The 26,218-nt window shown below is 49.8% G+C and overlaps 2 protein-coding genes across 9 annotated transcripts in view; one reads left to right on the top strand and one right to left on the bottom strand.

Moving 5' to 3' along the window:
• The window catches only part of MLLT1 (MLLT1 super elongation complex subunit), a 32,376-nt gene extending 25,901 nt beyond the window's left edge, over positions 1-6,475 (top strand). For 2 of the 4 annotated variants that reach the window (XM_030509402.1, XM_030509401.2), the window contains exons 11-12: positions 1,800-1,871; positions 2,361-6,475. In XM_030509402.1, coding sequence (XP_030365262.1) covers positions 1,800-1,871; positions 2,361-2,489 — 201 coding nt within the window. In that variant the 3' untranslated portion in view covers positions 2,490-6,475. The remainder of the gene's footprint in view (positions 1-1,799; positions 1,872-2,360) is intronic. The other 2 variants (XR_003994742.2, XM_030509403.2) reach the window with 2 other exon arrangements.
• Positions 6,476-7,178: 703 nt separating this feature from the next.
• Positions 7,179-25,098, bottom strand: ACSBG2 (acyl-CoA synthetase bubblegum family member 2). Of its 5 annotated transcripts, none has more exons than XM_030509600.2 (16): positions 25,036-25,082; positions 24,801-24,910; positions 20,669-20,798; positions 18,173-18,230; positions 17,374-17,612; positions 16,228-16,316; positions 15,539-15,659; positions 15,020-15,100; positions 14,379-14,528; positions 14,014-14,190; positions 13,211-13,392; positions 12,716-12,949; positions 11,792-12,009; positions 10,384-10,523; positions 9,336-9,582; positions 7,460-8,502 (listed from the first exon to the last, which is right to left on the bottom strand). In XM_030509600.2, exons 5-16 carry the CDS (start codon positions 17,416-17,418, stop codon positions 8,387-8,389), a joined length of 1,800 nt encoding a protein of 599 aa, XP_030365460.1. In that variant the 5' UTR covers positions 17,419-17,612; positions 18,173-18,230; positions 20,669-20,798; positions 24,801-24,910; positions 25,036-25,082; the 3' UTR covers positions 7,460-8,386. The 5 variants fall into 5 exon arrangements, with proteins under 5 accessions (XP_030365456.1, XP_030365460.1, XP_030365457.1 ...); XM_030509597.1 differs by having other exon boundaries at positions 18,160-18,230; positions 25,036-25,069; XM_030509596.1 differs by lacking the exons at positions 24,801-24,910; positions 25,036-25,082 and adding an exon at positions 21,142-21,271 and having other exon boundaries at positions 7,179-8,502; positions 18,160-18,230.
• Positions 25,099-26,218: the final 1,120 nt, after the last annotated feature.

Raw genomic sequence — 26,218 nt, forward strand, 5'->3', positions numbered from 1 at the left:
ATGTTTCCATATGCAAAATGTTAGAATTGTTTTGGAAGTTTGCCCTTTGTCTGAACCAGTGGTCTGGCCACTGCTGCAGTGGTGAGGCCTGTTCATTAAAAGTCCGTTTTCATCTGTCTTTGATCTGACAAATGAAAGGTTGTTTGATGCTCTGCTTTGCTGGTTTAGTTGAAACCTTGTTTGTTCAGTGCAATTCCCTTCCTGGTAGCCTCTGAGGGAAGCAGAGCAGTGTGTGTGCTCTCAAAGCACGGCTGAGTGGCAGACAAATCACCAACCCCCAAGTTGTCTAGAGACTTCTCCCATTGTGGTATTTCTCATAAAGAAATCAATCAAATGGGAGCTTAATACTTTTCCTTGGTCTAATCATTGAGGTCCTTGCAGTAATCAGAGAATCAGACTGTAGCTCTCACTTGTGTGTGTTAATGCTTTGAACAGGGGAACACAGCACAAGTTCATCACTCAATGTGAGGTGTAAGTGGGATCCTAAAGATACTTGCACCCCAGTCTCCTGCCAGCCACAGAACCTGATGTTACCCACAGCTGGGGTGGCTTATGTGGGGCAAGGTCTTTAGGTGATACTGTCTTTTATTAGACTGCTTAATGCACGTGGCAGGGGACACCCTTGAGACACACTGAAGAAAGTGCCTGAAACACCATCCTCTTGTCCAGCTGCCAGAGGTTTCATGGAAGACAGTAGCTATCCCAGCAGCATGGCATTCAGTGAGGGTGTTCGGTGCTTCTTTCTGTGTCAATGTGCTGGGGAGGGGGATGGTTCACACATTTTTGGGAGGAGGGAAGCGAGTTTGGGATTATTATACTTTTTTCCCTTGGTACAATTACTTAAATGAGTTCAGTTTTGCTGATACAGACATGAACAACTCTGGGGCAGCTTTACAGATTAAGACTCCATCCCCTGGGAGCAATAGTGCACTGGCAGAAACGTGCCTGGTTGGCTGCCTAAATTAAAATAAAAGAAATAAGAAAACTCCAACACCCTTCTATGAGAGCAGTTACCATGCTGAGCTTGTAACCAACCCTGCAGTTCCCCCTGAGCATGTAAAACTACCCATGAGTACAGCACACTCGGAGTCTTTCCTTACTCAAACACAACTCGTTGCTCAGCAGGTTGCTGGGAACTGATACAGGTATTTTCAGGTAATGAGTAATTTATTAGTGCAACCTGCTGATGAGGAACTCGCACTGAAGTTCACCAGGGTGAACTTCACCTCATTGAGGTCCTCTAAGCTCAAAGGTTCTGACCACTTCTTAAAGCTGGTTATAGGCATTTGGTTAATGGTGCCATTAAATAGTCTTGCGGGTGGTCTTCAGACCATCCGTATTTCATAGAATCATGGAATGGTTTGTGTTGGAAGGGACCTTAAAGCTTCTCCAGTTCCAACCCCTGCCACGGGCAGGGACACCTTCCACTAGAGCAGGTTGCTCCAAGCCCCTGTGTCCAACCTGGCCTTGAACACTGCCAGGGATGGGGCAGCCACAGCTTCTCTGGGCACCCTGTGCCAGCGCCTCAGCACCCTCAAAGGGAACAACTTCTTCCGAATGTCTAATCTAAATCTGCCCTCTGTCAGCTTGTGAAGTCTTTATGTGAATTTATGTGAAGTCTTTAGTCCTCCAGTACTTGATAAGGATGGAGGAAGCAGTAAAAAATGTGGGAAAAAGTTGGGAATAGGAGCATGTGTGAAAGGGCCTCAAGTTCCTCTGATCCTCACTAGAAGAGTCACTTTGGCAGTCACTCAAACATGTCACATATGTCACTGTTTCTGTTCGTGCCTCCTTTACAGGCCTACACTGATGAATTAGTGGAGCTTCACAGGCGACTAATGGCACTACGAGAGCGCAATGTGCTACAGCAGGTAGAGATCATTCGCCAGCTCTGGCAGGCTGTTGTACTCTAACCTTTGTGTCCAAGGGTCTCAGCTGGACCCCTGCGATGCTTGACCTTTCACTTGCCTCTCCTTCAGGAGAGGGTCTGCTTCTCTTTGAAAGCAAAGATACGTAGAAAGAAACCCACCAAATCAGATGTGCATGCAATGGTTTTGTTGGAGAAGATGCACAAGTGTGGTTTGTGCATCTCTGCCATCCCAGTAGCAGTTCCAAAGCTGGGCTCTCTTGGCCTGATTTAAAAGGCAAGAAACGTGCCCATGTCCCTTCCTGGACTGAGCTAGTGCAGGAGGAGCTGGTTTGCTTTTTTGGGAGAGGATTCCCTTCATGTTGTGAGGCATTCTCCTCTCTGAGGCTGTTCTAGAGGGGTGAGGGAAGGACGGGGTGGGTTGCTCTGTATCTGCTCTATGTAATCTTCGTGGCTCCCTGTCTACATCCTTGCTCGTCTCCTTTCTGTACAGATTGTAAATCTCATTGAGGAAACTGGGCATTTTAACGTTACCAACACAACCTTTGACTTTGACCTCTTCTCCTTGGATGAGACGACCGTCCGCAAGCTGCAGAGCTACTTGGAAGCGGTAGCGACATGACGCTTGGCCTTGGAAGCAGCTGCTTTTGAAACCAGAGATCCCCTTGATTGGTACCAGGAAACGAACCCATGGAACTAGGCCTTCTTATTCTCCTGATTCACCCGAAGCACTGCCTTAGAGAACAGCCATGCTCTATGAATGCACAGCCAGCTGCACTTTCTTGTAGGCTTCAAACAAGCACCCGTATTGCTGAGTCTGTCCTCCCTGGCTTCCTATGTACGCTTGGGCGCAGATCCCGAGTAGAGCAGAAGACGTGCTGCACTTAACCGCCCGGCACGACCTTTTTGGTTCTACTTCAAGCAACTGTGTTTGAAGAGCACGTTTTCAGGCGTCTCTGAGGTCTGAAGAAGTGTGGATGATGTTTTCTTCACCAAATCTAGGGACCATCTGCCTGCGGAGAGCTCCAGCGAGTCCCGTTGCCTCCAGCTCTGCGAGGAAGCGTTGATGCTGTGTAAGTAAGATTGGCTTTTACAAAGCTTAACCCGAGAGCCTGACGCCAGAGGTGGGTCCCGCTGCTCTGCTGCAGAGGAGATGGACAGATCCCAGTTGTGATCACTTGCAAGCTCGTTGTGGCGCGGTTCGGTGCAGAGCACTGCTGTAACGTGGCTCCTGATCTCTCCAGGGCATCGTTCCACGGGCAGGACCTTCAGCTTCCTGCAGAGACAGTTCGTGCTCTTTGAAGAGGCCTCTAGAATCTGCTGTCTCCCGCTGGGGTTTGGAGATGTCTTGTTTTGTTGATCTGAGCTCCTAAACAAAGTCTCACTCCTTTCAGTCTGCTTTAACTGTAATAGGACTACAAAACTGTAAGCTGTATATTTTATATATATATTATATATATGTATGTACTGTATGTATAAGAAGGGCCTAGTTGGGTCTTATGATCTTAACGGTGTGTTTTTCTGTTCTGTTTTCTAAAGGCTCTGGCAGGGGAAGGGCGCTTAATAACATTTGACTTGTTTGTTAAAATGCCTCTTGTGGACAATTTCTAGTGTGTGGAAGCCCAGCAGCAATCTTGGAAGCATTCAGTGCTTCGGAAGGGGCTCACCTCTCGTCTCCTCACTTGTCAGTGTTTAAATAACTTTGCCAAAAGACGTGATTGGTTTCGTTCTTATGTTCTCAAAGAGGAATCTCCTACAGTGGCCCCTATAGTAGTGGCTGTACTTTGGGAAAACCAAAACAAGGGAGAATTTTATCTTTGGACACAGCTGGAAAACGCTGACGTAGGAAATGAGTGAAGTTGGGTTTGTTTCCTCCTCCCTCTCCCGCCCTGCTGCCTGTTCAGGAAACAGTAAACACTAATCCCAGACCTCTCCTATATTTCTAGTTAAACTAGTGTTGGCCTCCAAGTGTTGTCTAGGTGGGTGTGCGGAAAGTCCTGGAGCTTTCATCAAACCTGTATTACATTCCCGCTCCCAAAACTCAGTATTTTCTTGAAGAATTGCTCAGTTTTCCCCATCAGTGTCTAAGCTGTTGCCAAATATGAGGTGGGCTGTGGGTGCGAGGAGGAGCGCGGCGTTCCCGAGGATCCCTCTGCTCCGAGGGGTCCCCCCAGCTCTGTGACAGCCCCACGGGGGAGCTGGGGGGCTGCATCACGCCAGGGTCTGCTGTGTCCCTTCTCCATCCTCAAATCCAGTCCCTTGTTTTGGGTTCCCCCTTTCTTTATCATGGAAATGTTGCAACTAATCAACTGAAGTGGCAATATGATGATAAGCTTGTTTGAGTTGGGTCATGTTGACCCGATTCCCATTAATTTTGTCTTTGTACCATCTTTCATGTGTCTCGTGTGTGTGTGTGTGTGTGTGTGTATATATATATATATATATATAAAAAAGAATCAAGCTCATGCCAGGTGCAAACCCTGTCACGACAGTGATCTCAGCTGTTTTCTTTCTTGATGGACAATGCCAAGCCTGGAGCGAACCCCTGCGCGCAAGCGGCCGCTGGGAAGGCAGGAGGAGGAGCTGCGGTTCTGGCTCGGTGGCAGTGGGACGCGCCGCGGTGCAGGACGGCAGAGGCAGCCCACGAGGGTCCCCCGCTCACCAGGGGCTGTGTTCGCTGCGGTGGGTACGTGTGAACCGCTCACGGGGCTCCCTTGGCTCTGTGGTGTGGAGGAGGCGAGCCCCGGGCGGTCGCTGTGGACCCAGCAGGGCCTCCTGTGCCCGCTGCCCCCGGGGAAGGGGACGGCGGCATCGCCCTGTCCCCGAGGTGCAGCGGTGGCAGCCGGCCTGAGCTCTCCCGAGGTCTTTCCCTCCTTTCTGTGCCCAGGGAACGTGCCCCCGTGGCGCCTGGCAGCACTTGGTGGCCTCTGGGGTTACCCACAAAGGTGTGGAGGTGCCACCTCCCGCCTGCCCTTTCTCCTGTGAAGATGCAGATGGGCCGCGCTGCTCCCAGCCCGTCCATGAACACGCATGGGAGGGTGTTCCTGAACGCGGCTGGAAGCTCCCGGGGCTCCTGCCCCACTGCTCTGGCATCGTCCTGTCCTGGAACCGACTTTAGTCGTGAAGTCCGATGAGCGTTGATAGGAATTTTGTTTGGTTTTTATAAGAAGTATTTTACACATGGATTTTTTTAGACTGTTTATAATCTCCTTGAAAACCTGAAATAGGATTGTTCTCCCCTTCGCCCCCCCTTCCCCCCCGCAATAGTTCTTTTCCATTGTGTGCACATGCTGATTTGTTACTAAAAGGTTTCTTGCAAGTACTTAGTTGTTCTACAGAGTTGTTGTTTTTTGGGGTATGTGGTAGCGTCGGGGACCACAGGAGGAGATGACTCTGCAAACAAGGAACGGTCACATTTGGGCCTCATCTTGTGTCCCCTTCTAGTTGGGTCTGAGCGAGTTCCCTGTGTAGGTTCTCTGTAGGCTGGCTGGCCGCTGTTCTGAACATGCCGTGTACAGGTATTTGTGGATAAAGTGTTTGTTCTTGTGTCACTCTTGAGAGCATGGATGGAGTATTGTACTATAGGAAGGAGGTGGCAGTGCTGCCCTCAGCATTGCTTCAGGTCTTCGAGGATGTTGTAGTAGCGTTGTTAAAATGGGAAAAAAAAGAGAAAAAAAAATAGAAAAAAAAAAAAAGGAAAAAAAGGAAAAAAAGACTAAAATAGCCAAAATTGACTTGTAGCCATAATGGTTTTCCAAGGAAAATGAACTCTGTTACTTCCCAGTGTCCTTCGTCTCGTTATTGAAGGCACGAGCTGGTGCCGGTTGGGCTGAAGGCTTTCAGAGCAGTTGGAGAGGTGGTGGAGCTGAGGTCAGGACGCGGCTCTTCAGCTCTCCCTTGGTGTGAAAGGGCAGAAGAGGGGTCAGGGCATGTTCCTGGTGTCTTGGTCTGCGCGTGTGTTGAGCCCTGAGGCTTTGGTTACTGACGTGATGGATTGCAGCGGCCGAGCGGTGCCCATGGATCCATGGAAGTGCAATCAGTGCTTTGGCCACCAGTTCTTCTGTTGCCGCGCGCGGTGGTAGCATCAGGACCAGCAAAGCGATTGATGCCACAATCCAGAAGCGGTTTTTTTGTCCCATCTTGAATGGATTTGATGGCAGGAGAGGTTTAAACTTCCCTTTTGGAGCTTGCCACCAGCAGAGAGCCGGGTCGCTGGTTCCGTGTTACTTCTAAAGCCCGGGATCGATGGGTCCTGGTTTGCTGGGGCAGTGAATAGCCATCAAAAACTGCCGAGACGAGTTTGCACTCCTAAAGAAAAATGTAAGTACTTCACCTTCTAGATGATTTTTAATTGTATTTCTGCCTAGAGCCGAGGTATTAAATACCTTGTCACTTGAGGATGGTCAAAGTTGTGTTGGGAAACGGAATTCTTCACTCGGCTGTAAGAAATTCAGCTGGCCCAAGACTAACTTCAAGATTAAAAAAAAATCATGTTTGTAATAACGGTCCAGGATTGTTTGTCCTGAATTTTAAACTTTTTGTTAAATTTGTGGAACTATGGAGGAATTTTCTAGAAAAAGTGAAATAAAGTAAGATGGAAAAGTAAAACTTCTCAGTGTTTTTTGTTTGTTGTGTTGCTTCTCTGTGGGCAGCAATTATGGAGTCATAGAATCCCAGCCTGGTTTGGGGTGGAAGAGACCTTAAAGCTCCTCCAGCTCCAACCCCCTGCCACGGGCAGGGACACCTTCCACTAGAGCAGGTTGCTCCAAGCCCCTGTGTCCAACCTGGCCTTGAACACTGCCAGGGATGGGGCAGCCACAGCTTCTCTGGGCACCCTGTGCCAGCGCCTCAGCACCCTCACAGGGAAGAGCTGCTGCCTCAGAACTCATCTCAGTCTCCCCAGCGCAGCTTTCCCAAAGCACCTTGGCAGTGGGAGGGGTTTTCCATGAGGAACTCAGGAGCTGGTGCCACAGCTGGTGGCTCTGGCAGCCCCTGGAGATGAACAGCACAGGAAGGGAAACTCCCTTTAAGCACAGTGTGTTGGGGGGGACTCTGATGTTTGTTAACAGATCAGAGTTTTTAAGTCTGTTGCTTAAATCCTGCTGCCGGCACAGCTTTGGGTTGGGGTTCCCTGTACTTTCAAGGGCTTTGCAGTGGTTTTCCACTGCTCCCAAGCCCCCTCAGAGCTTGTCACCACCCCAGAGCATCCAGCAGAGCTCCAGCACAGGGGCTGGCAGCGGAGGCTTTTTGCTGCTCCCCATCCCCTTAGACCCTGACCCAAGCCAGGGCTGAGCATGACTTTGCAGCAGGGTTAAGGACACACACAGAGCAGCGTTTATTGGGGGGTGCTCTGGATGCCAGAGCCCCTTTGGGTTCAGAGAGAGGGAACAAACACCCCTGCAGGAGCTCACAGCGGTTACAGACGTGTCACCCGCCTGTCACAGCGCCCAGAGCAGACACTTGTACCCCTGTGGTCCAAGTAGTGCTGCAGCCCCAGAGCTGTTCCTAGTGCTCTGCAGCCCCTTCAAGCCACCACCTGCTCCTGCTGCTCCTCCTTTGCCCACGGGAAACATTGCTCGGAATCAGAGAGTATTTGGTTCAGGAATGGTTTCTAATTTGACATAAGGCATGTTCCAAGGGATCCTTCATTCCTGGTGGGAGCAGGAGTCCTGCCAGGCACTGGGCAGGCTCCAATGAGCCTTGTAGAACCATTTAGAAGAGAGCTCCCGGTACTGGGTGCTTCCCCCAGCTCTGAAGCTGCTCTCATGTGTCCTACACTCTGTATTCAGTGCAAATGCCTCTGCCAGGACCTTGGGAAGAACAAAACCTCTGGAGTTCTGCCCACTCCAGGCAGCATTTCTACAACTATAAGACCACAGCCAGACTTCACACATAATTGTACACAGACTTGTGAGCAGTCCCCGGTGTAAAATAGTCCCCGGGTTGCTCCTTTAACAATACAACTTACAGCTTCATGATAAAACAGACTCCAAATATTGCACAGACAAAGCCAGGAACCATGAGGTTCCACACAGTCCTTCACTAGCAGTCACCCAACATCCACCCTCCTTGATGGAGGACATGGTGTGGGTAAAGAGATTGAAAACAACTCAGGTACCATCAGCATGCAGTTAGACATGCACAGACATAGAGGGAAGGAGGGGGGACAAAAAGAGAAATGGGAAGGAAAACTGCAGCTCTTGGTGGGTTTACATTCAGCTCAGGAAAAGAAAACTTTGGTGAAAACAGAACATGGGTTTAAGGTAAAGGTTGGATTTGCCCTTGTAAAAATGGAAGGGCGAGGATGGGGGAGCAGAGGTGTTTGGGGGTGTCCAAGCATGAGACCAGCCCCAGAGAAGCACAGGGTGTGAACACACTCACCCCACTGTGCTGTAGGGGCAGGACACGTACAGGGAAGCGAGTGGGAAGGGGGCTGTGTGCTGCCTGAGCCTCCTTTATTTCAAGGGACCCCAGGGAATCCTTCCCAGCCTCTTCCAGTCCACAGCCGCAGCCTTTGTCCTACTGCCGGAGGCTGTTCCCTGCCGGGCCCGGCCCGTCCAGATCCGCGTAGAACTGAGCGATTTGGTCCTTGTACTTCTCCACCACCACTGGTCGCTTCAGCTTCATCGTTGGGCCTGGAGGAAACACAGCACAGGGGGTGAGGGAGGGTCTCACCTGGGTCTCACCCTCACGAATGGGTGCTGGAGGGACGCAAACCTTGAGGAATCATAAAATGGTTTGGATTGGAAAGGACCCTAAAGCTCATCCAGTTCTAACCCCCTGCCACAGGCAGGGACACCTTCCACTAGAGCAGGTTGCTCCAAGCCCCTGTGTCCAACCTGGCCTTGAACACTGCCAGGGATGGGGCAGCCACAGCTTCTCTGGGCACCCTGTGCCAGCGCCTCAGCACCCTCACAGGGAAGAGCTTCTGCCTCAGAGCTCATCTCAATCTCCCCTCTGGCAGGTTAAAGCCATTCCCCTTGTCCTGTCACTATAGTCCCTGATGAAGGTCCCTCTCCAGCACCCTTGTAGCCCCCTTCAAGCACTGGAAGCTGCTCTGAGGTCTCCACGCAGCTTCTCTTCTCCAGGCTGAACAGCCCCAATGTTCTCAGCCTGTCTCCATACGGGAGGTGCTCCAGCCCCTGATCATCCCCGTGGCTTCCTCTGGACTTGCTCCAACAAAGGAAGACTCAGAACACGTGCGCAGACACTGACTTCAACTGCCTCTGTGCTCAGTAAAATCTCTCTCCCTTCCCCTGGGAACAGAAGCAGCAGGACCAGCCTCAAGGGGCAACACAGAACCACGCCTGAGCACTGCTCTGCTCCCTCCTGCTGGTGGAAGCAAGGATTCATCCCACCCTCCCCAAACCATGACATGGAAAGTCCACAGGCAGCTCTATGGATCAGGGGTCCGTTCAGGACCCAAGAGGGGGTGATGTGGTGACCCCAGTGCCCACCCACCACACACCAAGCTCTCCACCGAAGAGAGAGAAGTCCTTCTCCAGCAGGGTCCACTTCTGGATTTTCTGGGCGTTGGAGGTTGCTCTCTCGTTGACTGCTGAAATCCCATTCTGGATAGCAGCGTAGACAGCCTTGTCCTTGCTGCGGATGATCTCCGAGACCTTGGTGGCCTTGCTGCCCAGCCTCTGACAGTATTCAATAGCTTCTGGAGCGAGATCGTCTCTTGGCTCACCAGTGTCTATGTTTACGTTGCACTGCAGAACAATACACAGGTAACTTGTCTGACACACACACAATTCCCTTTGAACCAGCCACTGCTGCAGCCCCGGGGCCTGCCCCATTCATCAGCCATTGCCCTTCTCCTGTGCTGGATGCAAACCACTGCTTCAAATGACAACTCACTGGTGCAAAATGCAGCTGAATCCCCCTGCCCAGAGCTGTGCCTGCCCCCCAGGAGCAAGCTGGGTACGGAGCTCCTCTTCCAAACTCTGCCTGTGCTGCCCCAAGCTGATCCCTCTTTTTGGGACCACACTCGGCTTCCCTACATCCCACAGCAGCGTAACAGGCCGGTGGAAGTCAAGACATGCAGCACCCAACTAAGCCAAGCCCAGTACCCCCACCTCCAGGGCCTGGCGTGGTGGCTTTTGCGCAAGGGGAAGGAGGTTGTCGCCCATAAGTGACCACCACCGTCCTGGCAGGTCTCTAAACACAGTCAGTGCACTTGTGTCACTGGGGAGTTTAAAGCCAGGGTCTTAAAAAGAAATCCCTGACAGGTTGTTACTGCCCAGACTGCTCCAGGAGATGCTACAAAGGGGTAAGAAAAGCAGCAGGGTTTCTTTTCTCAGTCTCTCTTTTAGGTCTTTTACTTCTGTCACAGAAACCCTGGTCCTAAACAACAGAACCAGCCGACTGTTTGCAGCTCAGCTGTAACAAGTCATACTCCACAATGCCTCCCATCTCTCCAGGAGGCTGTAAAAATGTGGCACAATCCTCTTCCTCACTGGAATTAAACCCATTCAGCGACACAGGTGGATTCCCATCCTGTTTTCCATTACCTTTAGTGTTAGAAGCATAGCAACGAACTTGGCTTTGTCTCCAACCAACATTGCATTGCTGATGATGGGCACAGCAGCTTTCACAGCATCCTCGATCGGAACGGGAGGGATGTTCTCACCTCCTGCAGTGATGATGAGCTCTGGAAAACAGTCAAATCTTGACTAATGCTCAAAGCTTTTCCCCCTTCCTCCAATCTGAAACAACTTCATTGCTCCTTTGTGTCTACCAGATCAAAGAGCGAACCCGTGTCCCACCATCTGGAGAAGGCAGCAAGCCAGGAGGACTCCAGTCAGGCTGAGAGGCGAGGCTGAGGTGTGCACACAGCATTGCAAGAGCTGCTTTAATGCTCCAGAGATGGTTGTGGTTTGGGCATAGGGATGCAGATTATGAGCAGCTCAGCACCCTGCTACTGTCACCTTTAAGCCCTGAGGCGTGGATGTTGGCACCAAAGCTGTTCAGAAACTGAAGTGAAACACTTGCCGAAGGCAATGCAGGGTGATGCAGAGCAGAGCCTGTCCTTCTCAGCTGCCTTTAATTTCCTAACGCAGCCCCTTTGCACAACTATTATCTCTTTTTGATGACTGAAGTCTTGCATGAAATTGGATTTGTTGGGGGCGGGTCAAAGTGGTGGCCCAAGAACCACGTTGCTGCTCACCACTTTCACAACCCCACTAAGCTCTTATTTTCTCTCAGAGGCAACCAGCAAAACCAGCTGGAACGGGAGGGAGCTGATGGCACACAACGAGAACCTGGGCAGGTCCAGCACCATGAAACAGGACAACAAGAGTTAACTGCTGCTTCTGAAATCAGAAGATTTATTCCTCGCTCTGGAAACACACCCTGGTTACAGGTGTGAAAAAAACCCCTCTGCTCCCACCACATGCTATGGCACACGCTCAGTGGTAGGACACACTGGAGTTTGCTCGAACTAAAAACTTCTGAAAGAGAAGTATTTAGAATCAGACTGGTTTGGGTTGGAAGGGACCTTAAAGCTCCTCCAGTTCCAACCCCCTGCCATGGGCAGGGACACCTTCCACTAGAGCAGGTTGCTCCAAGCCCCTGTGTCCAACCTGGCCTTGAACACTGCCAGGGATGGGGCAGCCACAGCTTCTCTGGGCACCCTGTGCCAGCGCCTCAGCACCCTCACAGGGAAGAACTTCTTCCTTGTATCTAACCTGAACTTCCCCTGTTTCTGTTTGAACCCATCACCCCTTGTCCTATCGCTACAGTCCCTGATGAAGAGTCCCTCTCCAGCATCCTTGTAGCCCCCTTCAGATACTGGAAGCTGCTCTGAGGTCTCCACACAGCCGACTTCTGCCCAAGCCACAACTACACCACTAGCAGGGGCTGAACACAGCTTATCACGGTACTGTGTAACCTCAAGACAACCACATCAGGGGATGTTACCTTTAATTCTGCCAGTGATGTAGAGGAATCCATGTGCATCCAGCTTGCCAAGGTCACCTGAATGCAGCCAGCCTTCTTCATCAATTGCCTCTTTGGTTTTGTCCTCCATGTTCAAGTAGCCCATGAAAATGTGTCTTCCCAAGTAGCAGACCTCTCCAATGCCGTATTGATCCGCGTTATGGATGCGTGTCTGGCAGCCTGAAATACTCCTTCCACAGCTGAAAGAGAACACAAACACAAACCCAGGGCTTGGCTTGGCTTTAGTTCAGTAGCTGAGCAGCAGAGTGAGATCACAGCAGCCCCCTCTCAAGCTGAAGTGTTTGAACAAAGCCAGGCAGCTTTTTATTACAAGTGCTTCAGTGAGAAGCTTTGAACTTAAAAGGCATCTGCTTGTATAAGGGGAACTCCAGAGAAAGTTGTTATTGCAGAGAGATGGGTGCTCACACACCTGGTGGTTTCCACGCATTGTTCTCAAACACCTGAGCTTTGAATGAGAAGGTCGGTGGCCTTGGCAGCAAACTTTTACCATGGTGGTGTTTACTTGGCAGCCTGAACCCCTGGGGACCGAAAGAGCCATTCAGAGCAGCAGCACAATCTTACTGCCTTTATTCATTCAACACTGAGGTGAACTGCGGGCTCAAGTTACTAATTTTTCCTTCTCTCCATCAATCCCTTGCTTCCTCCTCAGTTCCTAGAGGATCCAGGCCAAGTTAAATTGAAGTAACACCACTGCTGCCCTTGGCAGACCTCTTTATCTGCAAGATGCAGCCAAAGGAACTGGCTCTCTGGTGACTTTTTCCTGACAGCAAGACTCTGGGGATGAGCTGCATCAGGCGAGATGCACATGGCAGATGTAGGAGAAACCTTCGAGCAACTCCTCCTCATGGGCAGCAGTGCTCTGCTCACCGAAAGGCCTTTCTTTACCTGGTAAGCCTGAACATGTGAGGTGAAGAGACGGTGTGAGGCCCAGTGCTCTCACTCATGCCATACAGCTCAAGCACAGGGATGTCCAGACTTAAAAAGAATTCCAGTGTCTCTCTGGAGATGGGAGCAGCTCCTGTGTAGCACCTGGTGCACCGGTCCAGCCCAATGGCCTTTTGCACTTTCTTGTACACCAAGTGCTTGGCTATGCGGAAGTTCATTGGGATATCATAATACCTGTAGGAGAAGAATGGTTACAAGATCTCAGTCACAAGTAGAACTTCTCCCAGTTCCTCCTTTCATCTTCATCCTATTTTAGTTTACTCAGTAAAAAAGTTGTTTCCCCCCCTCCAGCCCTTACTGCTCACCCTCTGGTCCAAGCACAAACAGTAGAAGCCAAATGGAGTTAGTCTGGCTTGTTCCATGGGATATAATCCCTGACCTGATAGTAAAGTTTTCCCAGTATTCCTAACACCCCTTCCTGTAGTTCAGAATTACCCATTCATCCGGTCCAGGTTTGTCTGCAACCCGATTTCCTTGGCCCACGCGGCCACTTTTCTTCGGAGTGCTGAGGATTTTGCACCTATGGATTTCATTCTTTCTTCCATTTTTTCCCAGACACGAGGAACTCCCAAAAAACTAGTTGGCCTCACTTCCCGCAGGGTCTCCACCAAACTGCCCTGAGCAAAGCAGAATCCAATACAGCTTTCAGAAGTGCTTCAGCACAGAGTTCCAGGCAGCTCTTCACTACACAAAGCTTAGGACTCTACCATCAATGTTGAGGGATTTCTCCTTTTCAGCTAAAGTGCCACCAAGAAAAAGGAACCCCAGGAGCATTGAGAAGCCACAGTGGTCTTGAGAAGACAGCAAGAGTCAATGCTTTCAGTGCCAGCGCTGACACAGTGCCAAGAGAAGACTTGTTCTCAGGACAGATTTAACACTGGGGGCATTTTGCAATGTGGACAGAGCAAATACAAAGCCATTGCTTAACCAAGCTGTTGGGGTGAAGAAGTGCTGTCAGGTGAGAAACCAAGAAGCTCCTAGTTGTGAAGAGCTTGCTCAGCTTATCCCAGTTTGGAATACAGAGTCAAAAGGCAAAGGTCAGTGGCTGCATTTGTCAACACAACAGACCCTTAAAGAGGAGCACTTGGTCACTATGCAAATAAGTAGAGTTAGCACAGCTTTTAGAATCATGAGATAAGTCAAGCTATGTTGGTTTTAAGTCAAGTTATGTTGGTTTTAAAGCACCCACCCCAGCTACAAGCAGGTGGATGCGGATGAGGATTTAATTATGTTTTTACCTTTAATGCATCTGGTTGAGCAAAGAAGACTTGTGCTCCGAATATCATTGGCAACCAAATATCTGTCATCTGTGCAGCAACGTGACTGAGGGGCAGGTAGCTGATCACCAGCTCCTGCTTTGCTTTAGCATCTGTCAGCAACAGGGAGCATCCTGCTGCCATTGCCGTCCAGGTCAGCTGCAACAAGAACCCACATGAGCGTGGAGTGGCAGCTCTTCCAAGCAGGCACAGCTCACAAAACACAGCTCACAAAACAAGTCTACAACATCCCACAGTTTTAACACCAGGGATGGTTTTCAGCCCATCTCTACCCTCTCTCAGCACATACCCGAGTACTTAGAGTGGGCAGATACACAGAGACTTACATTGTCATGACTGAGCATCACCCCCTTTGGCTGTCCGGTGGTCCCTGAGGTGTAGATCAGTGTACAGCACTGGTTCGGCTTCTGTGAGTCGATGATTTCCTGGAGCTGAGAGTCTGGAACATCTCTGCCAAGCTCCATGAACTCACTCCACTGTATGCAGAAGAGCAGAGCTCCATCACTTTGTAGGCTATCATTCCCATGCAAAATTAAACCCTTTGCTACACATGAAAAGAAGGAAACTATTTTCTACGTCCAAACCTCTGGCACAATCTGGAAGAGGCTGTAAATATGCACTGTCAGCTCCACAACGTTTTCTGGCTGCCATGAGAGACATGGCAAGAAGCAGAAAAGGAGATGGTTCCACCCACCACTAGTGCTGCAGCAACCCTGATATTAACTGGGTGTGCCAAGTGCTTCAGTGGGCCCTGAGGCTGCCTTGCAGAGGGCAGTACACTGATAACCTCCCTCATAACGTGGATTATGGAGGTTTGAACTACAGCAGACACCCACTGCTCCAGCAAGGCAAGCAATCCTTCACTAGAGCTCATCTGATGACAGTCCCATGGAAGGCGATGGCTGCTCACAAGCCATCAGCTCAACACAGCCAGTATTTGCAAGCCACCAAAATGCCCACTACTTACAAAGTACAGATTTGGTCTCTTCTCTTTTAGTGCTTCCCCATACTGGACAATAGCTTTCAGGTGAGGTAGTTTATGCTGAATCTGTGTTAAGAAGTGAGATTTCGTGAGAAGGAGGAAATCCTGCTTGTCCCTTTCAAGCCTAAGTAACCCTCCGCTTAACATGCTACTGCTACTTGCAATTTTACATAAAGCTAAGAGAATCTCATCTGTATTACAGAAGCAGAATGGGGAAGCCTCACTAAAGACAGTCATTTTGACTGGGATGTTGCCAGACAACCAGGGGATGCTCAGTTGTTCTTTTTGGCTTCTCATATTTTAAGCTCAAGGCTTCGTTAAGCTGTGAAACCACCGTTTAACCTCTCGTGAGAGTGACTATTCATGTGGCTTGAACAGGGAGCACACCAACAAGGCTCCATCAGTACACCTCTGCTTTCAGATCCAGCATTTCCCTTGGGTACCACCCTCCCACATCTGTCAATAGGAAGCTGTAGCCCCCAGCCATTTAGAAAGTGTATTTACTTCTAAGATCTTCTGCAGCTGTTTATGGTTTTCCACAATCACCACGTTAGCACTACAGTTCTCTGCTACATAATGACAGGCCTCAGGAGAGTTTGTAGTGTAGATACCAACAGCAAATCCACTACAAAAGAAAAGGAAAGAATATGAAAAAGCAGAAAAGCAGAACACAATTAGAGGATTATCAGAGTTGATGGCAAAACTGACATCATTTCCAACTTTTAAGAGAGGAAAAAACTTAGGAAGAATATTCCATAAAACAACGATAAAAAGCAGAGGGCTTAACCCCAAGAGCAAAGGCTCTGTTCTGGGGTATGAGGCATGTCAGAGTGGTGTAAGGGACCAAAGTGTCTCAGGTGGAAGGCAGCTACCAAAGTCCAGTGCTGTGATTCCCTGGCATTTCCCATCATATTTTTAATCACAGTGTAAATAAACCTGCTTCTGGATTAACCTTTTGTTCAGATCTTCTTTTGAGAGAAGTACCTGGCTAAAAAAAGCAACATTAATTTTTGTCTCATTAACTTATAATGAAGTAAACAGAGAGTTAGGTTTTAAGCCATCTTCAGTACCTTCAAATAGAAGCAGTTGGTTTTGTTGTGGGACTATTCACTGCTCAGTATCCTCACAGGAATACTGAAGTTACTATCTGAATGCTAAAGGAAAATGCATGTCAAGAGAACACTCACTCTTACCCCGCAAAGATAGCTGCAATGTCAGCAATAATCCACTCAGCAGCATTAAATCCCAAGATGCACACTCCATGGAAACGCTCTAGTCCCAGCTGCAAACAAGAGAGGAGATTACAGCAATCCTGGTTTTCCTTCAAAGAATGCTTAATTTATGGATCTCTGCTGTGAGCACATCCAGGAAAAAGTTCATGCTATTATATACAGTAATTCTGTATAGAGAAGAACTACCCAAGACCGAGTATGGAACCAGTTAAGTTTCACATCAAACACTGCCCCACTTTATCAGTAGGCAGAGGAAAAGAAAGGATTTTCCTTAGGGTGCACACAGTGTGAGGAGCTCACTGATGCTAATGGTGGTGTAACAACTGCAATCCAGGCAGTTAATCATCCCTTTGGGCTGGGAAGGAGAAGGTAAGAGGTTAAGTAAGTTAGACAACATCTATTGAGACATTCGGTCCGTTAGTACAGGTTAGCTTTGAGACATTCAGTCCTTTAGAGTACAGATTAGCTACGTCAGATGTCAATAATGACAAGAGCAACAAGCTCCAGTGACAGTCAGAGACACTTTGCTATGAAATTCCAGCTGTTAAACTCCAGGTCTTTAAAACTCCTTCAGCCCTTCTCTGGTTTTATCCCAGAGTGGAACTACGTAGACTGAAAGATCCCACCACAGGAGTGAAAACAGAATGGCCTTAACTTCAAGAAATAAGACTTCATAATGATAACAGTTAGTACACGTAATGTTGTTTCTCCCTCCAAGTGTCTTAAATCCCAGCAGTACAGGCAACAGGCTCAGCCAGTTTGGACATTTAAGTCTGATTCATAATTATCCCTTCAAGTTTTTTCTGAGAAAGATTAAAATGTACATGCCTCATGTACATTAGGGTATTGTCCAGGTTTGCCATCCACCTCAAACACTTCCCTTGCACTGTTTCCTTACCCACTTTTTTCAGTTGGATGTGGAAGCAACTTGCAAGAAATTCAAGCAAAACCACTGTGGTAATTCCTAAGTAAGTTGTTCATGGGATGTTCAGGTCTTTCTCTGTCACTTTAAGGCTCTCCTACACTCAAGAGTCAGTAAGTTGACTACAGGCATTTCAGCAGTTAAACCAATTGACCATTAACAAGGAGAAGTCAACAAAAGCTTACCTTCAGGAAGCTTTTTGCTGCTTTCCAGCACTCATTATAGTACATCTGATACGTTAGTTTTATCCAGTTGCCATTCTTTTTGGATGCAAGGGCATAATAATTAGAGTATTTCTTCACAGTTTCCTGGAATAGTTCATGCACGGTCTTTGGTGCCTTGCTGCCTAGGCCCTTCTCAGCTATCCTCAGTTTGACTTCTCCATCTCGTTGTGTTGTCCACAAACCGGACGTAGGTGAAGAGGCTGGTTTGAAAGAGAAGTGTTCAGCATCTTATATTTATCAACTGCTTGCAGCCGTAACAGAAATATAAATACAAGTATCAAACATAAGAAAGGAAATGCTGTTATACGCCCTCCCCCACCCCTTTGACTTTCTATTCTTGGCAAGTTTGCCATAAAGTTCCCTGCACTTTAGATCAGGACTAATAGAGGAATCCTCTAAAGCACTTTGAAAGTTTTCTTAAACATTTCCCATTTACATCCCCCTCTAACCTGCCCTAAGGCTCTTGAACCAGTAAAGTGGCAGCTTCCCACAACAGTCATATACACTCTGCTTTTGCTTTCCTTTCCTTTCAAGGAGGACTGAAAGTAGCACATTACTACCTGGTGGATAAGCATTAGGCAGTGACACTACCTATTTTACTCCTTGAAGTCCAAGTTCAAGACACTTGTGGACAGACCATCTGGCAATTTCAGTTTCTTCTTCCATTGCAGTGGTTTGATAAATTTCCCTCTCATTTCAATAAGAAGTTTATGCACACCAGAGTAACTGAAAACTGTCTCCACTTACCTTTGCAACTAACCTGAGATCTCTCCATCTTAGTATTTTCAGCTGTCTCACTGTTGTGGACCTCAACAGTTCTGCAAGACAAAAGCAATGAGCCCTGGAGAGGCTTCAGCACCCTGGCTGAAGAACGCCTTAGGCGTGCTTGCTCCATCACAGAATTATATTAGTCCTTGGGTGTGCGTCAAAGCGGTTCCTGATGTTCTGCAGGGGACTTTACTGATTTTACTAGCCTGCATGGCTACAGCAACACAACAGCTCTCTCTCAGAGTGCATGCAAGCTCTGCCTGCACTGCTTTTAAACACATGTATGTTGTCTGAACTGTAGCTATTGTTTCAGACAAGCTGCAGAAGAAGCCATAAACACATCAGCCAGAAACCAGCAATGATTTCATACCAGAGCTCTGCTCTGGGTGCCTGAAACTGAGAGTCTCCAGCAGTGAGGAGGCGAGAGGCAGGAAGGGGCCCATGATCTGGTGCTTATCTCCTGTCTGCAATACATGCAGCTCACAAAGGGGAGGCCCCAGCAGCCTCTCTCCTGAGCAGTGCAGCAATCCCCCAGCCTGCAGGGAAACCCACAGAGATTTCCTGCAGAAGCCAAGCCAGCTGAGGAGCAGGAAATTGATTTAACAGGAAAGCTTGTTCTTAGGTATTCCCAATAAACTTGGTGCACCAGGCTCCCACCAGATGTTTGTAAAGAAATAGATGGGGGATGTGCCTGTTTCTACTCCAGTCACGCTCCTCACCAGGAACTTGTCCTGAGGTGCCCGCTGAAAGTTGCCCTTTTTACTTTCAACCTTGCAAGATCTGGTGAAGTGCCCCCTGCCTGCGGTTGTAGAACAGTGTTTTTCCTCTGTCCCCTTCCAACACAGACTCTCACAGCTGTGAGTGATGAGGGTAAGGAATAATCAAGTCCACGTCCCACTTCAGCCTGGGGGGAAAGCCAGAAAACTGAAAGCCAGACCCTGTGGGATTTGGTATTCAAGTCCCTAGAAGGACATCCCACCCTCCAACCTACAGGCAGACAGGTTCCCCTACCATGGGCAATACCCCACAGGGACCATGGCACAGCAGTAACAACCAAGCATATTCCAGAGAACCAAAGTTTCCATCTTGCCTTCCCAAACAGCCCTGGGGCCCTTCGCTCCAGGCGATCACGAAGGTGCTTCTTCCTTCATGTCAGTGCTAGGTGTTTAGTCTCCCCCATGGCAACGTTTGGTGCAAGGTTTCTCTCTAGCACTCGGGTGTTCTAGAAGGGCTGGGGGCCCCTGGTATCACAACAGTGCCAGCCCTTCGCAGGGACAGCTTTGGGGCAAAGAGAAGCCCTGACATTTCTGCCTGTCATGCTCCTCAGTTCCATGCAAACTCCTCAGCCTACCCCAGTCAGGGTCCCCACTGAGCCCCACATCTTCCCTTTCTGCTAGACCAAAGAGAAGACAAGTCAGCACAAGGCACTGTGTGAATTTTAGTCTAAGGGGTAAATCCCTTCCTTTTGGTCAAAGTTTTCTCTGAATTTCTAGGGGATAATCAACTGTTATTGCTTTGGGCCTTATGATAGGGTTTTAAAGCATAGAGAAGATTTGACAAGGCTACTTCCATGTACTGTCCAAAGTGGAACTGCTTCTCCTAAGCGATCTGCAAGCCAGAAACCAGAGGGAAGTAAATATTTTTTCTTGATTTCCCCAAAGGGATTACGAGATGTTCCCTACCACGCATTTCCTCCTTGACACCGAGAACATTTTTCAGGGCACATCAATCCTCAGTTGCAATAGTTCTGCACCATTTCTCCACCAGCTTTTATGATCAAAGCATGCAAATGACCCAGTCATATGGGGGGGGGAGGAAGCCCCAGTTATTTCCCTTCACTGAATCAAGTCACCTTTTTCTCCCCCTTCACATGTAATCCAAATGCAGCCTGAAGAAAATTAGGTAAAGAGGGTTTTTTGTGAGCTACTTCCCATGACACTGTGGTGAGGTGCAGACCCTTACACACTAACCTGCTCTTCAGTAAGAGGCTGCTTAGATTTATAGAGAGACTAATAGGAGTTTGATGAAGATCAGCACAGGTACTAAACATGGGCTATCCCCTACCACTGAGACACACCTCTGGTTACAGCAACACTTCACAACGTACTCACTGAGTATTCTATTTGATCAGTGCCCTCCCAACTACACTCCCTAACTAACAACTCCACAAGGTTCCTTTAGAAGATGTGATCTTTCTGACTGTGAAGAATATTCTACCATTCCTGTGCTTTAAGTTGATATTAAATCCACGCTACTTTAAGCTCCAGCCTCTGTATGGTAGCTGTGTACAGCAAATTTAATTCTGTTCCTCTTCTTTTGAGAGAGTGAGGTCGTAGATTCAGCTTCTGGATTTTGGAATAGTTACAAATGTTTGAAACTCCTTCCAAAATCTAATCTGAATTAAGTCGAAGCAAACATGATAAAATACAAACTGTTTCCTATGCATGCAGGTCACTACAGAGAAAATAGAATCTGAGCTAAGACAAACCTAGCTGATGAGTTGAGCAGTACATCATCCAGTGACACCTCACAGCTCCCTTGAGGATCCGAATTAGAGCAAGCCACAGGGACTGGTTCCGCAACTGCCACGGGTGCATCTGCCTCACACAGCATTGTCCCTGTAAAAACAGGTTTGAAAATTGAAATACAATCAAACGCAACAGTAAAATCAGCTGCCATTGATGTAGCTGTCTGACCAGGGCAATCTCAACATAGGCGTGACTCCAGAGTGCTGGATTTGCATGGAATACAGCGGATTCTAAACAGCGGACGCAGCACACTCCACACTTGGTTCATTTAAAACCCCCACCAGTGGTAGGTGATACACCCACCCCCTATCCCAACACGAGTGCGACACCACCACCTTTGACCGAAAGAGCACCACAAGCCTGACAACTCAAGTTTTACACTCCCTTTCCCCCAAACATTCCCACCCAGCTCTCAGACCCCCCCCAAACCCACCTCCCAGGGCACCGGCTCCAGCCTCACAACGCATGGCCTTTGTGCAGCCTCAGCCTCTCCTCCCTCAAGCTCCAGCCCAGCGCTGAGGAGCAGGATGTGCAATAGCCTTTAGTTTTAAACTAGCGCCCAGGAGGCAGGTCTGGAGCATCTTATGTCATGTGCTGCCTGCCTCGCAATTGGAAGCGGCTCCTCACCCCACACCGCTGCCTCTTAAGTAAGCTCTGGCTCCGTGCCTGCCCGCCAGCCTCGGCACAAGGGGACTTTGGGGTCCCTCTCAGGAGACACAGCCCCAGAACAGCACAGAGATTTAACCTGTTCTCATAACAATCCACCCCTTTGCAGCCTTTGCTTTCAGCGGCTCTTACAGCGTTTTCAGTACTTTCTCACGAGGGGTTTTAATCACCTAAACAAAGTGGTTTAGAACGTTGATTTTATTTAAGGTTTACATTCATCAAAAGCTTTTGATGCTCGCGCTTGACAGGCTGAGCTTTAATTGTTTCAAGGGATTTCTAATTGATTGGAGAGGAATCTTATTATCCTTGATCTTTGTACAAAGTGGATTTTAGCGTGCTATTTTGTACCTGCATTAGACAGATGCAGTTTCAACTGGGCAATGCGAAGAACATCTTTGTCTCAACGATGAGAGACAGGAGCAAAAGGAAAAAGCCTTTTTATCTTACGAATGTGACACAGCCAGGCTGCAGCCTTCAGCCTCTAATGGGTGACGAAAGCCAGGGCAGGCATAATTCCCAGCAGGCAGAGCTGCCTTCCCCCCAGGAAAGCAGATCCCCCCCCACTTCCCTTTACTCATCTACAAAAGGACATGTTGCTGCTCACATCACATTCTGTTATGGGCTACAATTCACAACACAAAAAGTAGTTTCAGTCACCAGCAGCTGAGAAAGAGATATCATCTCCAAAACTCCCACCTCTGAAGCTCTGAGATAACTGGCAGACGTCACCCAGCACCTCATTCTAGGGTGGAACGCCACAGTGGTTTATTCTTTTGGGTTTTTTTGCAGTAAGACAGCTGTGAGAAAAGGGGCGTTATCTTTACAGAGGAAACCCTGAGACCTGTGACCCAGGTTTAGCTCCCTCCCCAGCCTGGACGAAATCACTCCCACATCTAGAGGAACATGTTGATTACCAGCCGGCTCCATGCCTGCTGGAGGTGTCAGCACAACCTCTCTTGCTCAAACAGAGCCCAAGGCACACAGCGAGGAGGGACGTACTGTAGAAGCTGTCATCAGCCTGACCCCCTTTCACAGTGCTGCACCCACGTTTCTTCCCAGCACCCCGCAACAAGGAGTTTAAGGCTCCCCTGCATCCCTGGAGAAAGCTTTTCTCCCTGCACTAATTACAGCATCTCTCTTGCCATCTGCTCTTCAATGCAGCAAGAAAGTCTGCAGGGAGAGTGTGGCAGTGTCCCCACACCAGCTATGTTGCAGCACAGCCCGGTGGAGGTTGGTTAGAAACCTGTTGGGCAAAGAGAGGCAGAAGTCTCACCTCCCACAGAGGCATTTCAGCTGCTGGGCTGCAGGTTTCTGCATCAGCCACAGTCACCCAAGAGGAAAAAGCACTTCACGCTGGAGAATGTAACTGTGCTCTGCCCTCGCTGCACATGTGCCCTTCTCCGAGACACCCTGTATGGGGCATTGCCCTGACAGGAGGGTCTCCTGCTGATGGGGGCTCACTTCCCAAGTGTGGGCACACCAGGTACAGCACAACTTGATAGTCTGGGGAGACACAGCAGGACATCACTGTCTCCATCACATCCAGTGGGATGGGATCTTCAGGGAGAACCTAGATGTTAATGCCCCATGGCCCACAGCACCTGGAGAGCAGCAGCACCCCCCTGCATAAGCAGCAGCAGAACTTCTGGAGCACCCAGGTACACTCACACTGTGAAACAAAGCTGAAACGCATCCCGGTTGTGCAAGGTTCCTTGTGAACGCAGGCCACTGGAAAGTCAGGGCTTTGTACATGCAAATTTAGGTTAGAAACAAGTATTTGGCAATGTATATGCTCTCACTAGCTCTGCTAAGCACTGCAGCCAGCCCCTTCCTTCTCTGAGGCTTAGTTACAGACACAGCTATGCCACTGGAAAACACACACAAGCTCACCAGAGCCAGGCAGTAGCTCACTGGGATGAATGTGATCACAAATGGGATCAGGAACGATCCCGTCCTGCCCCACACTGTTTCCACAGGAGCTAACACACAAATGGTCAGGAACACGAAGAAGACACACCCAAACAAAAGCCTGCTGAAAGAAACCTCCCTTTTAATTATCCTGCATGGCAATTGAAGTCATTTCAATACAAAGCATCCTCTGCTTTGCGGGAATGCTGCGCCCAAGAAGACCTGGACATTGGTGAAGGATTTCATTGGAGCTTCACCAGCAAAACAAAATGAAACGTGCAAACCCATGACAGTCAATGGGACAGGATTGCCAGCTTATAAGTAAAGGGGTGTTCAGAGGTTATTAAGGCAGAGCTTCCAAAAGGTCAGTTCAAATTCAGACTGCTGCAGATGTTCATTGGCCACCTTGACATTTTCCAGCACAGCCCACTTTGCTTCCTGTTAATGATTTAGTTTCTTTTTACTGGTAAAGACACCACATCTGATCTGATGCAATTTCCACTGTGCAGATCAGCTTTAGGAGTTGCTATGTTATCTCGCTGCCTTTCCACACTTCCACCAAAACTGAAACTTGGCCTTTTTGCTCGTTTTCCTCACAGATTTATTAAGTGAGGAGAGAGCAGCTGAGCAACCCACTCTTCCTCTTTTAGATAAACCCCAGTTTTTAAAAGAGCAGTGCGAAAAACTTCTGAAGCACTAAAGGTTTTCTCCTCGGCAGTACCACTGCCCATGGGTTGGCATACGGCTGTGCTGGGAAACGATCTGATGCTGAAGCTAAGAGAACACGAGGAAAAGCAACTCCAACCTCTGTAAGGATGATACCACGCCAAAGATCTTGAGTGAATGAAGCCACTGCAGACAGACCCTTGACTCCATCGCAACACTGAACGTTGACTGGACAAAGCCGCTGCAGAGCATCACTTTGTCACGTAAAACCAGGGCTTGCCCACCCGGAGCAGGGTGCCACTTTGGCGCTGGAGGCATCAGCACCATGTGGTTCCTCAGCCACGCAGAGCACTGCAGAACTCATTTTACACTGTGTGCAGATTGCTTCTCCAGGACACAGAGATTTTAGGTGAATTCCCCAGCAACGTGACTCATCAAGAGGCTTTTTTTAAGTTCCTATTTCCTAAACTGCTATTTGCTTTACTACACCATCTGCACTTGCCTGCGGGTGGGAAACCCCCTTGTACAGAGTAAGAAAGCACTAGAGTATGTGCTTAGAGACACGTTACCCGTGTTTCTGCCAGCTTCCACACCACCCAAGGCTTCATCTTGGCTCAGAGCCGCCAGTGCCAGAGCATCCCTAGACAGTCAAGTCCCTCCATGCTCCTTCACCGCCCATGGCAGGGCAGGAATGGCAACAGCCTCTCCCAGGAGGGGATGTGCCTTGTGAAGAAACAAGTCAGCACTGCAGCAGGGTTAGCTTTACAGCGACAGAGAGAAGACCCCCGCGACACGCCTGGCCCGGATCCAACACCCACCCCAGCCCCACAGCCACCCACTCGGGACACCTACAGAGCTGCGACCCCCGCGAAGGCTCCCGGCGGCACCGCCACCTCCTCCTCCTCACAGCGGTCAGGGCGGGACGGGCCCTGTCACGGCTCGCGTGGACGCAGACGGGGCTCCTGTGCCAGGAGGGAATGATGAACAGAAACCGGCCGCAAGCGGAAGACGGGACGGGACGGGACGGGACGGGACGGGACGGGACGGGACGGGACGGGACGGGACGGGACGGGACGGGCACCGTTACCTCAGGAGCCGGCAGGCACGCGGCGACCACCACGCGGCGCGACAGCCACGCGGGGCCCTTTAGGGCGCGCCTGGACTGGGGGGGCGTGGCCACGGCCCAGAGTGGGCGGGTCCTTCCCCATAAACCCCGCCCCGTCGGCGCTCGAAAGACCCGCGCGGCCCCGCCATTGGGCGAGGCGGGTGTCGGAAGGCGGCGAGGCCCCGCCCCTGCTCCGCTCCCTCGGGCGGAGGTCACCCGCGGTCGTTGCCCTGCGCCGCTGTCGGGCTCCGGTCGCCGCGTCCGGGCACCGCTCCAGGGGTCCTGGCCTTGGCGTGGCGGTACATTGGATCCGAGGCCGCTGTACTATGGGGGGGGGGGAGCGGTGTGGGGGCTGCTGGAGCGCGGCCCCAAACAAAGCAGCCCCGAACAAACCGCCCCCGTGGTTGGTGTTTTCTGACCACAGCATAAGGATGGGGAGCTGTTGGAGCAAGTCCAGAGGAGGACACGAGGATGATCAGGTGCTGGAGCACCTCCCGTGTGGAGCCAGGCTGAGAACATTGAGGCTGTTCAGCCTGGAGTAGAGAAGCTGCATGGAGCCCTCAGAGCAGCTTCCAATGTCTGAAGGGGGCTACAAGGATGCTGGAGAGGGACCGTCATCAGGGACTGTAGCGATAGGACAAGGGATGGTGGGTTTAAAGTGAAACAGGGGAAGTTCAGGTTAGATATAAGGCAGAAGTTCTTCCCTGTGAGGGTGCTGAGGCGCTGGCACAGGGTGCCCAAAGAAGCTGTGGCTGCCCCATCCCTGGCAATGTTCAAGGCCACCAAATGGTTTGGGTTGGAAAGGACCTTAAAGCTCATCCAGTTCCAACCCCCTGCCACAGGCAGGGACACCTTCCACTAGAGCAGGTTGGTCCAAGCCCCTGTGTCCAACCTGGCCTTGAACACTGCCACGGATGGGGCATGCCATGAGAGAAGCTCCTGCCAGAGGACACAACAGCACCGAGGATGTTGCAGCTTCAATGACTCGATGATCTTAAGGGTCTTTTCAAGCCTAAATGATTCTGATGCCTTCATGTTTCTATCCTGCCATGACAATTGCAGGTATTCAACATGCTGCAGCGTAAGACTAAGGTGGAGGAAGATGCCATCAAGGACAGAGGTGTCCCTCGGAGGATAAGAGCGGAAAGATAGGCGCCGTGACAAG

The sequence above is a fragment of the Strigops habroptila genome, chromosome 20 (assembly GCF_004027225.2).
Source record: "Strigops habroptila isolate Jane chromosome 20, bStrHab1.2.pri, whole genome shotgun sequence".
NCBI classification, from domain to species: Eukaryota; Metazoa; Chordata; class Aves; order Psittaciformes; family Psittacidae; genus Strigops; species Strigops habroptila.

What these genes read in the sequence shown, in the direction of transcription:
- ACSBG2 (XM_030509596.1), bottom strand. Translation starts at nt 21,175, where the DNA reads ATGCGTTGTGAGGCTGGAGCCGGTGCCCTGGGAG. An exon ending in TGGAGCCGGTGCCCTGGGAG is followed by an intron (nt 20,799 to 21,141) that starts GTGGGTTTGGGG and finishes CTGTTTTTACAG; the next exon opens with GGACAATGCTGTGTGAGGCA. An exon ending in CTATGCTTCTAACACTAAAG is followed by an intron (nt 9,583 to 10,383) that starts GTAATGGAAAAC and finishes ATTGTTCTGCAG; the next exon opens with TGCAACGTAAACATAGACAC.